This window comes from Sinocyclocheilus anshuiensis, unplaced genomic scaffold, assembly GCF_001515605.1.
Source record: "Sinocyclocheilus anshuiensis isolate Anshui unplaced genomic scaffold, SAMN03320099.WGS_v1.1 scaffold26, whole genome shotgun sequence".
Classification (NCBI taxonomy): domain Eukaryota; kingdom Metazoa; phylum Chordata; class Actinopteri; order Cypriniformes; family Cyprinidae; genus Sinocyclocheilus; species Sinocyclocheilus anshuiensis.
This window is the reverse complement of record NW_015544143.1, coordinates 531,859-548,470: the sequence shown is the minus strand read 5'-3', so window position 1 is coordinate 548,470 and position 16,612 is coordinate 531,859. Positions and strand designations below refer to the sequence as shown.

Sequence of the window (16,612 nt, the reverse complement as noted above, 5' to 3'; positions counted from 1 at the left end):
GGCCCGGCCACCTCGGTCACTGTGCCCCCTCACCTCTGGTGCCGTCTCCGTAGTGGGCGCCCTGATTTTAGTCGGTGAGGCAAGGTACTGCCCTGGGAAGGTTTCCCAGGCTGTTAAATACACAGATTAAAAGCGAACTTTTTTAATTTCGGTTCGTTCTTAGCAAAAAAAAGAAAAAAAAAATTGTTTTTTTCGTTCAGGTTATGCAGAGCGAAATAAGAACGGTGCTGCATTTAGAAAGAATTCTTATTAACTTTGCTATTATTCTTGAATTTTCAAACTGGTAACACTTTGCACTTTGCAGTTTCGAATTATGCCTTTACTGTATGACCAAAAATTACGGAGTAGTCTATTTAATGTTTCAGCTGTTTGATCGCGCCAGCGTCTCACGCGCACACTAAGCTACTGCATTCATTAGAAACAGCGCATCCGTTCACCGTGCTGTTCGGCGTGAGAACCGGTCCATTGCGAATATGGACACATTTGGATTTGTGCCTGAGAGAGGTAAACTCAACTTTACCTTAAGTCTCTTTATAAATTAATTTGTTTTGGCATGTTTATTGCTAAGCATATATTATTATATACTGCAATTATATTTATCCATTAGAATTATATATTTTTAAATTATTATAGTATTATTAAATGTTCTGATACGGTTAAATTTGAAGGATTTGTTGTAAAGTGAGGGGAACTAAAATATCCTATAGTGTTCATAATGTTGGTACATTATTAGGCCTGCCGTTATTATTTCTGAAAATGCAACTTATACGAGACGTATCTTTTTTTTTATTTTCCTCAAAAAAAAATAAAAAAAATTTTGTATTGTGTTTTTAAAAGCATGCAGCAAACGAAAATATGCGATTAATCTGTTAAAATGTGTTACTGTGGGTTAACAAATTTACATTAGTAGGCTATTCTTATGCTTGGCTTCACAGATAGCAACAGAGTCTGGGCCAAATCTGGTTTACATTCACTTCTGGCTTTTTTCAGTCTTGATTGCAATTGTTGTTTTTTTTTTATGTACGATGGATAATTAAAACAAAAATCAGGCGTGTGTATTTAGAACATAAATTAGGCCTACATTCTTTTTTTCAGAAATGGAAGTAACGTAAAATGGTATTGTGTGTTTGTAATTTTAATATTTTTATCTATAGGCCTATACAGCAAAACTACAGAGCTTCCAGTAGGTGATTTTACGGAGCTGTAAACACGTCCGACCGCATGCAATCTTTGACGAACACCCAATTCATATATCAAATTTTTTTAATTTGATATAAAAAAACAGATTATTTTATTTACAAGTTTCATGTTTGTGTTTATCCCGTTTTTCCCCGTTGCATCTTAAAATTACTTTCAGAAACACCCCCCCCCCTGCACAATCACAGTGCAGGTCATTGAGTCACTTGCACAACAACACATTAGCCAGTCGCCATGGCTGCATTCACACAATCTGTGTTTGAGGTCCAACTTTCTGCAGAAAGATTTGAGCTTGATTGAGATCCTGAGCACTGGAGATGTCTGGTTGATAGAGTATGATTTTAGCTTGGAGTTCCCCAAACCCCTGATGCCCAACATGATGCTGACAGGAGTGATAAACTGACATTAGGAACTCATTTACAAAGGTGAACATCTCATTTATACTCATTACATGATACTGCATGTAGGAACAGCTATACTAGGTATCCAAAAAAAAAAAGATCTGTATATACTCTGAGACTACTGACACATTTGATTTGGTCAATATAAATAAATTTGTTAGAATTTAGCATATTCACAACTCCCAGGCACTGTGATTTTAAACTAAGGTTTAAACTAAGGTTTTACTGAATGTACAAATCGTCATTCATGTGTGAATCGCCTTGGATTTGTGTGTGTGTGTGTGTGTGTGTGTGTGTGTGTGTGTGTGTGTGTGTGTGTTTGTATTGCTATATTAGTGAGGACCAAAATGTGACAAAACACCTGGATAGAGAAATTAGTTAATTTACAAGCTTCCTTACAAACGGGTGCATAGTTATTATTATTATTATTATTATTTAGATTTGTTAAAAAAGGATGGTAACTTCTTTTCCTATTCTGAACTTTCAGAAATCTTCCTTCTCTTTCTAGCTTGTACTTATTTGAACAATGTCTAGAAACTGGTATTACAAGCACTTCCTGTATCTGTTTGCATCTTTAAGAAGGATCGCTAAATGTATCCCCCAATTGTAAGTACGACTCAAACCCGAAGACTTGTCAGATAAGAGGTGAGGTGAGCTAATCATAGACTGAAGACCCAGGTAAACAATGAATTAATCTTTTCTGTTTCTTATTGCAGTTTTGTATTGTTTGTAGTGTGATCAACGTTTGCGTTAGTAGACGTGTTAGGGAAGTAACATGTAACATTTTAATTGTATTTTGCTAAAATGAACGAAATGACTCGAAAAAAGATTCGTTCATTTTGCTGAACGAGACTCAAAGGTCCGAGTCGGTAAAATGATCCGAACTTCCCATCACTACTTCGCTGGCAGCGCTCTCCTCCGACCCCGATCAGTCGTAGTCTTTAGCCAATCAGATTTAAGCTTATTAATCAACCAATCATAAACACATGAGGGCGTGCCTACCTGGATGCTACGTCATCAGCTTTCGTCCACAGTTCAAGTCATGCAGAGGTATGTGCAGTTGATTGGTTCATTTCTGTTTACTTAAGTAAACGAAGTTAGAGATCAGTTTAAGCTGTAGTTTATTAACGATTAACAGATATAAGCAACTGCTGTGATAATCAGATGTCCCATCCCTGATAGCACACATACATCACGGAGACGTCTATTTGACGTCTGCATTTACATCTGCAACACATATTTTTTAGTGTTTGCTCATCTGCAATTCGTCTCTAGGATGTTTCCTATCAGATGTCAAATAGATGTTTAGAAGATGTCTTTAAGATGTTTATGATTTAGAATGTATGTAAAACTGACATCTTAAAGATGTTTATCAGATGTTTGTACACAGCAGTTGCTTTCCACATTAAGCAATCTTGAATAGACATCTTGCAGACGTGTGTGATTTCTGGGGTATTTTGTCCAAAATGAAGAGGAAATGTTTTGATGTATTTTAGCTTCAGGTACAGAGCCCCTCAGACAGCTCCCTCAGTTACAATCACGCAAAGGATTGGGGTAACATAAATAATTCTTTATGACTTACATAAGAATCCACCAATGCTTAAAATAAATGTTTATGTTCACACGTGGACTAAACAGCAGTTAATAGTTAACAGCAGTCAGCTTAAACTGATCTCTAACTTCGTTTACTTCAGTAAACAGTTAACACAGAAATGAACCAATCAACTGCAAACTTCGTTTACTTCAGTAAACAGAGTAAACAGAAATGAACCAATCAACTGCACATACCTCTGCATGACTTGAACTGTGGACGAAAGCTGATGACGTAGCATCCAGGCACGCCCTCATGTCTTTATGTTTGGTTGATTGATGAGCTTAAATCTGACTGACTAAAGACTACGACTGATCCGGGTGGGAGGAGAGCGCTGCCAGGGAAGTCTCAAAATCATACACACACACATTTTTTTTTTTTTTTTGCTGTTTAGTCAAAGTGATTATTTTTGTCTCTTTATGGTAGTAGCTCACTTTTTAAGAATGGTCCCAAAACTAACATTTAATTTAATTACACAATTGGTTAATCCTGCAAGGAATTCACACAAAAAAAACAAGCCTTGATCCCATTTGTTCCATACAGCGAGGGGAGAGACTCAGAGAGAGCCAAGCTACACAAGACATTGACGACACATTGCCAGAATGCACCTCTTCACGAGTACACACTTTGAACATGAAGAGCCATCGATGAAATTGGTTACATTTGTGGGGTGCTTCATGCTCGCCTTTGGAGCTGTGGGAGCGACGATACAGCTTAGAGAAACTGGTTGGACTGGTTCACTTTTAGTGGTGCCCAGGGGCGGACATAACCAATAAGAGAGGTAAATGGCCACTTAGGGCCACGGGGAATCAGGTGGCCCCATCTGATATTGGCGAAACATATTTGGCAAACGCTCCAGTGAGTATTTGTGTTCTGGAGAGTGTCAAATTTTCACTCACCACTCAAAATGCTGAGTTTTTGTCAAGTGCTGAGTTCTGTGAGCTTGTGAACCCTCTCATTATAACAACATGTATATAAGAGATTGATTGTGCAGTGCAGACAGCTTAATTGATTAATGGAATGTCGTAAGATTGAACTGAAGTGAATGTGATCCGAAATAAATAAGCCTAATGTGGATTTAGAACAGCATCAGGTTGACTAATTATTTACTTTAGTTGTGAAGACGTATATAAACTATAAACTAGAGAGAGAGAGAGAGCAAAATAAGTGTTAGACATAAAAGAGCACATAGTTATGGTGTTGGGGCCCCATACCTGAAATTTGCTTAGGGCCCCCAAATCACTAAGTCCGCCCCTGGTGGTGCCGATGGACGGCAGTCACTGGACTGGTGTGAAAGCTGTAGCGTAGGAGATGGGCCGCAGGGGACACAAAGTGACAGTGGTCATTCCAGGGGTCAGTGTGCTGCTAGGACCTAGTAAACACTACACTACAAGAACATTTCTGGTTCCGTATGGAAAGCAACAACTGGACGAACTCCAAGCTCGGAATGCTGAGGTAATGGAGAGTAAGCAGCTGCCTTTGTTGGAGAAGATCAGCACCAGAATCAGTAACATGAGGTAATTTGTGGACCTCCAAAGGGCCACAGCTGAGAGTCTCCTATTCAACCAAGAGCTAGTGGACTTCCTGAGGAAGCAGAACTTTGATGCCGTACTTTACCAACTGGTGCCATCCTGGTTTATAACCTCTCTAAGTCTAAGTGGACGTCCATGACATGCGGAGTCCCACAAGGCTCAATTTTTTAAATCATTTTCAAAGTTTTTAAATTCCTTGTTTTATTGTTGTGATTATTTGTTTCTTTTAATTTATGTAAAGCACTTTGAATTACCATTGTGTATGAAATGTGCTATACAAATAAACTTGCCTTGCCTTGCCGCTCCTTAACTGCTGTGGCTTAGCTTGCAGCCAAGGCCTGTCCGAACCCTCCCTCTTACATCCCACGGTTCTTTACAAACAACTCAGACTATATGTCTTTTCGTCAGCGTGTGCTGAATGTTCTAGTGAGCATCGTAGAGCCATTGCTTTGCAGACTGATATATTGGTGAACTGGGGATGTAGCATCCCGTTTGCAGAGAGATGTAAGTGTGGTGGAGATGCTGCACAGTGGAGCCCTCTGGCTGCTTCGGTATGATTTCAGCCTGGAGTTTCCTAAACCCTTGATGCCCAACATGGTTCTAATCGGGGGGATTAACTGTGCCGTAAAAAAACCCTCTTACAGAGGTGAGTGCAAACTGTATGCTTCACTTGTGCGTTTGCTTTGGGTTTACAGCTTAGACAGCTAGTTCACCCAAAAATGACAATTCTGTCATCATTTACTCACCCTCATGTCGTTCCAAACCTGTAAACTGGTTAACATCGAGGTGGTCTTTGCACATCATCAGGTGGAACATAGAATATCCTTTGGCTTAAGAAGCTTCTGATTGCTTATAATGTCAAACATGCTCTATAAAAGATTATAACTCGAGTCTGTATTTTATTCTCAGAAATGAAACTACTGCATCATAATATATGGAGGCTTTGTTGTTATCTTTGAACATAGTTCAAGTATCAATAATGTTCAGCACTGCCAATAAGAAGTTCTGCTTACACTGGCAATATTGTAATCATTAGCCAGCAAAGTCTGTGTGCAACTGGCTAACTCTGTAAAATATTAAGCTAAGATTTCCATTTTTGTTGTACAAAGACATTTATTTGTTTATATATTAATTATTGTGCTTGCTTTTTAATGGATTTTGTTGTGTAAAAAATACAATGAATAGGTTTTAGAATTTAAAAAAGTCCCTCCCACATTGTGTGTCTAGCCACTAAAAATCTGAAAAGCAATCTACTTGCTGTCTGTGTCAAAAGCAACCAGTCAATGTATTTGTAGTGTACATAGTGAGACAAACAGAAGTTTAAAGGTTCACATCGTCAGTCTTTTTGGCAAGAAAGATGCACTTAGGAATAATTTTATGTCTGGTGATCAGTAAAGTCAGTTCTGCGGTGCTGGACCAGAGACCATCTGGGAAGAGCAGTTGGACTGGGAAGCTGTTAGTGGTGCCCATGGATGGAAGTCACTGGACAGGGGTGAAGGCTGTGGCAGAAGAGTTGGGACGTAGAGGACACACAGTGATTGTGGTGATTCCAGAGATCAGCATGCGTTTGGGTCCAGGAAAACACTACATCACAAAGACATTTCCGGTCAACTATGAGCTGGATTTGATCAATGAGGTATTGACCGAGCATGTTCATGAAGTGACAAGCCCATGGCAGTCCCTTCTGAAGAGTGTGACTTCAACAGCTGCCAGTTTGATAAAGATGTTCAACCTGATGGCCTCTACAAGTGAAAGTCTGTTCCAGAACCAGGAGCTTATAGAGTTTTTGAGAGAACAAAACTTTGATGCCGTTTTAACTGATCCTGCCCTACCAATGGGCGCCATACTGGCGTATAATCTATCTGTACCTGCAGTGTACATGTTAAGGGGAATGCCATGTGGCATTGATGCTGCAGCCACAGCCTGTCCAGACCCTCCTTCATATATCCCACGTTTCTATACACGAAACTCAGACCGCATGACTTTTAGTCAGCGTGTACTTAACTTTTTTGTGAGCATACTGGAACCACTGATATGTAAATTTTTATACTTGCCCTATGAGGAAGCGACGTTCAACTTCCTGCAGAGAGATGTGAGCCTGACTGAGATCCTGAACACCGGAGCCGTCTGGTTGATGCGGTATGATTTTAGCCTGGAGTTCCCCAAACCCCTGATGCCCAACATGCAGCTCATAGGAGGAATTAATTGTGAAATTAGGAACCCACTGACAAAGGTTAGCATCACCTTCATACTAACTACATGATACTCAAGGCACAGAGTAGCAAGTATACTAGATATCCACAAAAATGAATGAATGTTTTAGAATGTAAAGCGGTGAGTCTCAGGACTCATATTGTGTGATTAAACTAAGTCACTACATTATCTGCAGGTGAACCCAGGCTGAAAAGGGTGACACAGGTCTTGGGATCTCAGCCAGTAGAAAGAAACAAAAGACAAATTGGACTCTATTTAGGTAATTTATTGCCAGGGTCATTTTGGGTGAACCCAATTTTTGTAGCAACATTTTTTTTTGTTATATTTTAGAATTTGGTGTTAATGTTAGTAGTAGTTATAGGACTGGTTTAAGGGCTTGCACTCTATTGAGGTTTGGGGTTAGCAGTTGGGATAAGGGTTAGAACTTTATTTATTTGTTTGTTTGAAAAGACTGTTGTTCCATCAAAACATGTTGACCCAGGAACATGCCTTACTCAAGATGTGACTTATAGTGAAGTGTGTTAGAATGTACAAAATTCACAGCATTTGGGAGTCACACTGTGTGATATAAAACTATATAAAACTAATGTATTTTTCAAAGACACTTTGCTGGTAAACCCAGGCTAGAAATGGTGACAAAGTTCCCAGGATCCCAGCCAGTTAAAAGTAGGCAAAACATGAGTGGGACTTTGGACTACCTAAGTAATTCATTGTCAGGGTCTTTGTTACATATCTACATAGTGGCTAATTTTGTCATCTCCATCTTAGTCAAAGTGATTACCTATTTTGTCTTTCTAATTGCAACTCATATTTGTCACGAAACAAAAACAAAGACAGTGTTAAAAGCAGAGAAGCAGAGTGACTCAAAGAGAGAATTGAACAAGACATAAAATATGATATATATATATATATATATATATATATAGGAAAAACACAGTGGGAACTATAGCTGTGTGGCCTACAATGCAAAGACCAACCGCTACGTTTCCTCGCAGGTTGCTGTGGTGTCTGTTCTGGGTAAGTCAGAAACCTAAAGTCATGTACAGATGCTTTGAATACAAACGGAAGTTTCATCAATTGTACATTGTTTATCTAGTACTACTATTACAGCAGTCTGAGTAAATGCAAATACATACAGTGCTGTGAAAAAGTTTTTGCCCCCTTCCTGTTTTTTTTATTTATTTTTTTTTTTTTGCAGTGTGCCACACAGACTATTAATGTTAAACTTACCACAGCTGAACACACAAAGCAGCAAATACAGCAAAGTCGGCCATGTCTGTGTTCTAAACATAATTTCAGTGACAAAGCATATTTTAATAGTAGGCTATAGGTTAAATCAAGATTGCCCTTCACCCAGAATAGCTGATAAGTAAAGGTAGGACTATGTACTGATTTGCAGCAGTTCTCTGGCTTTATGGAGGCAAATGCATATATGTACATACATACAATAGACTAGAGCTGCATGATTATTAGGTGCTCTTTTGGTAAAACAGGATTTTCTACCCTGTATCCTTCACTATTACTCAATTTGTTTTTTATTTATTTTTATTTTATTGTATTTTTGTTTATTTTTCTGTTGTTAATTATTCTCTGTGGTACAACACAAGCCCACAAGTGGAATTCTACTGATTACATTTTTCCTCAGACATATATTTGTCTAAGACATATATAAACTTAAGTACAATTGTTAATGTTGTATTCCCACAGCATAACTGGGTGTTATAAGAGTTTGCATGCAGCCATGACTGGGTCAGTGGATCTTACTGGATACATTGTTGTAGTTTGGCACTACTTTAGGTACTTGGAATTTGTGTGCACATACAAATGTGTTGGAAAAATCTGAATGTTGCTTGTGTCATTTGTACAAGACAGTAAGTGTTCAAAATATTACACCAGTGCATGGATAAGGTCAAAAAATGACAGCTTTATCGTTTTTTTAGAAAGTTTTTTAGTAGTAGTAGTAGAATTTGAGGATTTATTTATTTAGGAACTTTGCTGTTGCTACTGCTGTTTAAAAAAAAAACTGATACCTGATTATCGAGTTTAAATAAAACCAGTCAATGGATTAACAGTCTGAAATAAGAGACTGTGAGAGAACTATATCAGAGTAAATCTCACTCCTGTTGTTTTTCTTACAACAATTATATAGGTCATTTCCCTTTATTGGCAAAATATTCTATGTTGTTATCAGTGTTGTGGAATGCAAATTAGAAAGCATGTGGGACTGTATTGTTGGTCAGGTTATCTCTTGAACATGGGGAGATGGGAAGGAAAGGAGTGGCGAGCTTCTCACGCGAGCTGGGTTTGAGGAGAAGGGGGGAGGTGCTGGTGGGAGTTGCCTTCTGCCGACATGACAACAGTTATGTTCTTGAGTTTATACAGCTGGTTTTAAATTAGTCATTGAGTATTTTTTTATTTTCTTTCTCTTGACTGTGTCAGACGCTAAATACTAAACCCATGGTTATCCCTGCCAAAAAACTGTGGTGTATTTGGATATGTACAACCTAGGGGTTCTGCTTTAAATTTTGTATTTAAGTGTTTAAAGACCTCAGTCTCTTAATCCTAATGAATAATGTCAGCATTTGGTTACGGGATATAAAGTTCACAGATTTGTAAAATGCTACTTTTTTTTTTTCGTACATACAATTTATGGCTGTAATGAATAGTGATGTTTTTTTTCCTGTAAATTTTTTTTTATTTAATATGGAGTCCTGTGTAACATTGTGCTGGCAGAGCACTTATTTCCCTTTCAGGAAATGTTTTTCGCATGATTAACATCTGCAAACTAAAAAAACGGACAACTGTCGAACCCTCTTGTTCTTCTTTTCACTCTCTTGTTTCACAGCCACACATGAGAGAGTTTAAACACAGCCCCTTTTCCTGGAGGAGGAGTTTTCTCCTCTCCTTTTCTTTCAGTGTTTGTGTCTCTTAGGCAGACCCAGTTATGCTGAAGGAGGGCTGGCTGTGGGGGCTGGTGTTCTGGCTGGGTGCCTGGCTGAGGCCTGCGCAGGGTGGCCAGGTGCTGGTCATGCCTGTTGAAGGCAGCCACTGGCTCAGCATGAAGGTGCTGGCGACAGAACTGGCCCAGAGAGGCCATAACCTCCTGGTTCTGGTGCCTGAGACCAACATCTTAATCCAGAGTTCAGAGCTCTTCCGCACCGAGACCTTCCCAGTGAGCATCTCCAAGGAGGAGCTGTCCACCAGCTTGAAAGGATTTCAGGAAGGGGTGTTCAAGCGGATCCCTGCACCGATGGACATCATCATCCAAGTGGAGCGTCTGCTGAACTTCACAGGAACGCAGGTGCAAGGATGCGAGTCGCTGCTTTACAACAAACCTTTGATGCAGAAGCTAAAGGAGGAGAACTTTGACTTGGTGCTCACTGACCCCTTCCTGCCCTGTGGACCTATTATTGCTACCGCGCTTGGTCTGCCTGCGGTCTACTTCCTTCGTGGCATGCCTTGTGGCCTTGACATGTTGGCTTCACAGTGTCCTTCTCCTCCATCTTACGTACCTCGGTTTCAGTCTGGTAGCACTGACAAAATGACCTTTGTAGAGCGCATTCGAAATTTCATCATGAGTGGCGTAGAGCTGGCACTGTGTCGAATAATGTACGCCAGTTTTGATGAACTTGCTTCAAGATACCTGGATGCGGATGTGACATACCAGGAGATCATCGGCCGCGGAGCTGTCTGGTTGCTTAGATACGATTTTACATTTGAGTACCCCAGGCCTCTCATGCCAAATATGGTCCTCATCGGGGGCATCAACTGTCAGAAGAGTGCCAAACTTTCTGCAGTAAGTAACTAGAGGTGCCTTTTGAATTTGGTCAAATAAGCTAACTGCAAAATGCACTTTTACAATGAAGTTTTAACATTTTTGCCTTTTATAAATTGATTGTTAATCGTAGTTTTAAACATTCAGTAATAAGTGACTACTAGTCCTAAGATGTAATTACTAAAGGTGGATATGTTACATCTATGGCTGTTTTTTAAAGGTTGGGTTGGGGTCAAGTGTCGGTTCTGGAAATATGGGCTAAATGTCTGAGTTTTGACATTGGTGCTTTGTTTCAACATGCATTACATTTACCCTCATACAAACATAACCCACGGTAATATGACTCCCTTCTCTAGGGCACTGGTAACTTAAGGAAACGCAGTGTTCACGGTATTCTTTGTCACGCAACCTCCTCCATTGCTTTCGCTCTGTGTTATTTTCTTTGTCAGCCACCCTTCCTTCCATGAGGACTGAAACAAAAATGCTAGTTTTTTTGTTTTTTTTTGGTTTGTTTAAGGCAGGGGCTCTTTTTACTGGCAAAATAATGAGTCCTGAGCTCAGAAAACCCCAGACACTATGTAACTGTATGATGTGTATGAAGCAGGTTCAGAGATATTATATAGAAAAGGCATCGGTGAGATGAAAAGGTTATGATTTGGTGTTGATTAAGGGATAACATCGGCCTTGCTGATGAAGCTGTGTGAGTACATAATGCAATCATGTTTGCTTATTCTCTGCTATATATATAGTTTACGGTGTTACATTATACATCACAAGGTTATTATTTATTTTTGTCTTATTATTCTGTGGCTTGTTCTCTGTCTTTTGCAGGAGGTGGAGGAATTCGTCAAGGGTTCTGGAGAGCATGGTATTGTGGTGTTCAGTCTGGGTTCTCTGGTGTCCTCCATCCCAAAAGAGAAAGCTGCTATCTTCTTCAAGGCTTTCCGTATGATTCCACAGAGGGTACGAAAGAGTTGAAGTTGGAACGGTATACATTTTAGAAACGGCATACTGGCAGAAATGTGTCAAGTTATTCTGGTGCAAATTAAGTTGTCAAACAAGGTGTAAAATAATACTTTGAACTACACACATTTACTAATCCCAGGCTTTTAGAGCTGTATCTTCTGTGCAAACATTGTGGTGCGTTACCTGAGCCCATTCTGTTCAGCATCCCAGATGTTCAGTATCTCAGTCAAGGATTGTAGGGTTTATGGGTCCACATTACCCACTTGTTTTCTCAGCAAGTAAAAGTGTAAAACTAAGTGGAGGCTGCACGCAGAGCTATAGCTAGGGAGGAAGTCCAGGAACATCTTGTTCTCATTAAAGTTATTGTGCTTGCTGAAAAGGGGGTTTGGCACTCCGCAGGATGCTGCATTACTAGAATGGATAGTATTTCTGTTAGACCGAGCAGGAGTCTTGTGTCAACAAGAGTTGACTGTCATTTTTCTGTCACAAGATCCTTACATTACTCTAAAACTGCAGGAGTATTCCCTAAGCCTCTACTAATATGTGGCACCAAAACACTGCAAAACATTTCACAAAAATAAATTTAGATTTTACATTATAAAATATATATATATATATATATATATATATAAAAGAGTATATGGATGTTTTCTGTTTGCCAAACTTAGTTGACAATGTGATAAATTACTTTTGTTAACTCTGCCAGGTCAGTTCTGAGGGAAAAAGAATTGTAGATGCCTTTGGTTTGATATGCTACTGTATATAATGCAATGGAATTCATGTATTTATAAGTGTCTACACACTTGAATAAAAATTATTGCACCAAAAGGGTACTTCTTTAGGTAGTGGTTAAAGGTAGTGGTCTAAACTGGTAACCTGGTTCTGTTTTATAAATTAGTATAGCTTCAAAAGATAGCTTCAGTAACTGGAGTAATTGTGCTGCAATTAGTTTTGAATAAAAACTGTCTGCTGAATATCACTTTTTCTAGGTTATTTGGCGGTATACAGGTGAGATTCCTGATAATGTCCCAGAAAATGTCAAGTTGATGAAGTGGCTTCCACAGAATGACTTGCTCGGTGAGTTTCTCTGGTCTTTTCTTTTTCTTTTCCTTGGTACTAAGCTTACAACATGTATCACCCACCCGGATGTTGGTTTATTTATTTATTTTAAACTATGCAATGAACAACTTACTTTTCCCATACCATATGACATTTAATTGGCTAATTTAATGCTTCGTATATGTAATGTTAAAATTCTTCATGCAGCCAAAAAAAATAGGGCTCTATTAATCAATAGGAAAGTAGAGATCTAGAAACCTAATTGAAGATCTGTGGAATCAAATAATTAATTTAATTGCATATATATTTATGCATTTTTTTCATGTGAAAAGAATAGGATTTATTTGTAGTTAAGCAACCACTTTAGTTAGATTCAGTGCTAAAGAATGAGGGATTTCTGTTTGTCTTAACAGAAGTGAGTGAGGACCAGTGTGAGGGAGTAAATGTATTATTGTTAAATCCAGGGATTCACTTGACTTATCCCTTGGGTAGCAAGTTAAGGATCAGCCAACCACAAATTCCAGCTACAACATGGATCATTAAACCAAGAACACAGAAGCAGCTTTTGTTAAACAAACTGTGTAAAGTCTGTAATTTGCCTGGCATGTCAGGTATGATTGCAATGACTGGAGAGCAGAACCAGACTCATAATGTTAGCTAATCCCATTAACTGTGGCTGTATTGGCAGATGCTTGACCAATGAGCAATCTGGTCAGCTATATAAATACTGGAGAATTTTGAAAGAAAAGAGTGCCCTGAGGTGTCAGAATATCTATAGATCTTGTGGAATTCTATTTAAATACCTGCACGCATAGACGCTGATTTATGTTCTGCCGGTGAGTGCCCACCCGTCATAATATAGAACACAGATTTTCACTGAGGAAATGAACAAATATACTGCTAAATTTTTTTTCAGATGCATACTGCCATATAAAACTCCATGTGATTGCCTAAATATGAGCTATTGATTATGAAAACTGCCCAAACACATACATTTTATTCGTTTTTATTTAATGTTGAAAAAAATAACAGAATCACAAAAGTATTGAATGAATGAAGCCCAATATAATAAATAACAAGATGTTGGGAACAGAACGGCACACTATTATATAGCCACTGTAAAGAGGCATTTGTGTGTATTATGACTCGCAGAGACCAGTTGTGAGATCCACCAATCAGAGAGGTTCCCGAATCGCAGTCGATTATTAAATGTATTTATTTATTTTTAATGGAGAATATCTTGTGCTTTTTGGTGCCTATGCCTGCAAAGATCAATAAATGGGGATGCTAAACATTACACTACTAAACAAATTAAATCAAAGCTTTATACAGTGGGATCTGAGGTCTGAGGCCATGCATTTTAGATGCATTTTGCATCTAATTTAATGCAATTTGTTCATTCTAAATTAATTCACAAGCGTTGTGGTGATCATATAAAGCAAAGGGGGACATACCTAAAAAAAAAAAACACTTAAAATTTTCTTTAATTATGTGGCAACTTGTTTACTTATTCGATTTAACTTTTTTAAAAATGTTTTTTTTTTTCAGTCCTAAAACTATTTCCAGGTTTAAATAAATAAAAATCATCTCAGTCAGACTTTTGGACCCCACTGTATTGTTTGCATATCGTCATCTGCTGTATGTGCCAGCCAATTAGTCCTGTCAAAAGCAAAGTTACTTTAATTCTTCTCATTTATCAAAGGTCACTCCAAAGCAAAGGCCTTTATCACTCATGGTGGGACGCATGGAATCTATGAGGGCATCTGTCATGGTGTTCCCATGGTGATGCTTCCCCTCTTTGGTGACCAGGGTGACAATGTGCACCGCATGGCAACTCGAGGGGTGGGAGTGGTGCTCAGCATCCATGATATCACTGCAGAAACACTGGTCGATGCTCTCAACACAGTTATTAACGACAGCAGGTGAGAGTTTGATGTTTTGTTCAAAGGTTTTCCCACTGTCTCTATATTATTTTTTTCTTTTTCATAATCTCAATGCATTTCTTTTGCTGTGTTCTGCAGCTATAAGCAAAGAATGGAGAAGCTGTCGGCCATACACAATGACCGTCCCATGCAGCCCCTGGACCTTGCAGTCTACTGGACAGAGTTTGTTATGAGACACAAGGGGGCAGACCACCTGAGACCTGCTGCTCATGAGCTGAACTGGCTTCAGTACCACAGTCTAGATGTGATTGGCTTCCTGCTTTTTATTGTGCTGATTGTAACTCTAGCAACATTTAAATGCTGTGCACTTTGCTGGAGACGCTGTTGTAGAAAATCGCAGAAGAGGAAGGAAGACTGATTGTATAAAGATTAAAACGTGGTATTGCTTAAAAACCACATTTTCCACATCTACTATTTTTAATTCAGGTGCCATCATTCATGAGAATGTCATGAGAAGCAACCTGACTTCTAGCACCTGACTACTGAGCCAGTGAAGTTTCTCAAAAAGCCGCAGTTTTGTAAAGAGGGAGCATACATCAATATTTTGAAGCAGTTTCAACTGTAAAGATTTGTTTCTTAAAATATTCGTTTACATGCTTTCATTATGATATCATTGGTCACTGCTCACCTAGTAGCCACCAGCATTTTTTTTTTTTTAATCATTCAAAGCAATCCACTGTAGGCTAAACAAACGGCAGGTTCTAACTCTCATAATCAACAGGAATTCTGGATAATGGAATTCTTTTAATGAACCTTTGTCAGGTTAGATGCTTTGTTTTATATGACACAAGTGAAAGGCTGTGAAAGAAATATAATCTTGTCTAATTTCGTTTTTTTTTTTTTTATAATACAAGGTTCAATAGAAATGTTTTCAATTTCCATGTTTCATCAACCTTATGATCACCATCAAGGCATTCAAAATGTTTTAAATGAACTTAATTGCTTACACTTTTTTCTGTAATTTGCCCCCATAGATTTTTCATTAATTTCACTCCTAAATGACCAACCAATCCGTTTTTGTATGAACAGAAAATTGCTGTTGTGCACTTGTAGCCTCTTATGATCTGTAAAATCACATTCTGTAAACTTGAAAAAATACAATTCTAAAATATGAACACAGCAATGCTTTTTTTATGAAATACAAAAAAAAATTCATTCTCTTTTCTCACAAATTTTAGTTGCACTTCTCTGCAAACTGGGAAAAACAGTAAAGCATAAGTTTGACATAAGTTTCATTTCTACAGAAAGCTATTTGGGGTTGTGCAAGAAGAGAAAACAGATCTTACTGTTGAACAAAGTCTCATTTGAAAACGTACTGCTGTATCTGTAGTTTCTAATACACTAAACAATGTAAAATTAAAAACCTGTCCTTATACAAGAAATAAATATTTACACTTGCAAGTGACTAACACTTTCTTAAAATGTACTTTTTTTTTACCGACCTCTGGTGGAGGGGAATAATACAGGTGCATCTCAATAAATTAGAATGTCGTCTCATCTGCATTTTTTGGTCTCTTGTTTCTCATTTTCCTCTTGACAATACCCCATAGATTCTCTATGGGGTTCTGGGGCCTCATTTATAAAATGTGCGTACGCACAGATTTGATCTTAGCGTGTGCATACGCTAAAATCCACGGCAACGTGCATATTTATAAAAACGGTCTTTGACGTGGAAAAGTAGGCCCTACTTGCCAAAATGAATAGACATCAGCCTTAAACTTTGTTTTTGTCATTTACATCAGTTATATTTGTATAAAATACACTATATATTGTTGTGTCAGTACATTAATGGCACATTTAAGCAGCATTAGTAATCTGTGTAAACATAAAGAAATGCCAAATCACATGCAGGTTTTTGTCATCGTGTAATCATTTATTTTATTATGATATGAAACGTCCAATTTTTCTTTCAATAATGTTTTTTTTTTATATCT

The 16,612-nt window shown here is 38.3% G+C and overlaps 1 protein-coding gene and 1 pseudogene across 2 annotated transcripts; both read left to right on the top strand.

Annotated features, from left to right (window-relative positions):
* Nucleotides 1-3,836: 3,836 nt before the first annotated feature.
* Nucleotides 3,837-5,421, top strand: LOC107695040 (UDP-glucuronosyltransferase 1-4-like; annotated as a pseudogene).
* A 575-nt stretch (nt 5,422-5,996) lies between these two features.
* Nucleotides 5,997-16,156, top strand: LOC107695074 (UDP-glucuronosyltransferase-like). 2 transcript variants are annotated; one of them, XM_016494866.1, is made up of 5 exons: nt 5,997-6,954; nt 11,542-11,673; nt 12,666-12,753; nt 14,438-14,657; nt 14,757-16,156. In XM_016494866.1, exons 1-5 carry the CDS (start codon nt 6,079-6,081, stop codon nt 15,034-15,036), a joined length of 1,596 nt encoding a protein of 531 aa, XP_016350352.1. In that variant the 5' UTR covers nt 5,997-6,078; the 3' UTR covers nt 15,037-16,156. The 2 variants fall into 2 exon arrangements, with proteins under 2 accessions (XP_016350352.1, XP_016350354.1); XM_016494868.1 differs by lacking the exon at nt 5,997-6,954 and adding an exon at nt 9,867-10,731.
* Nucleotides 16,157-16,612: the final 456 nt, after the last annotated feature.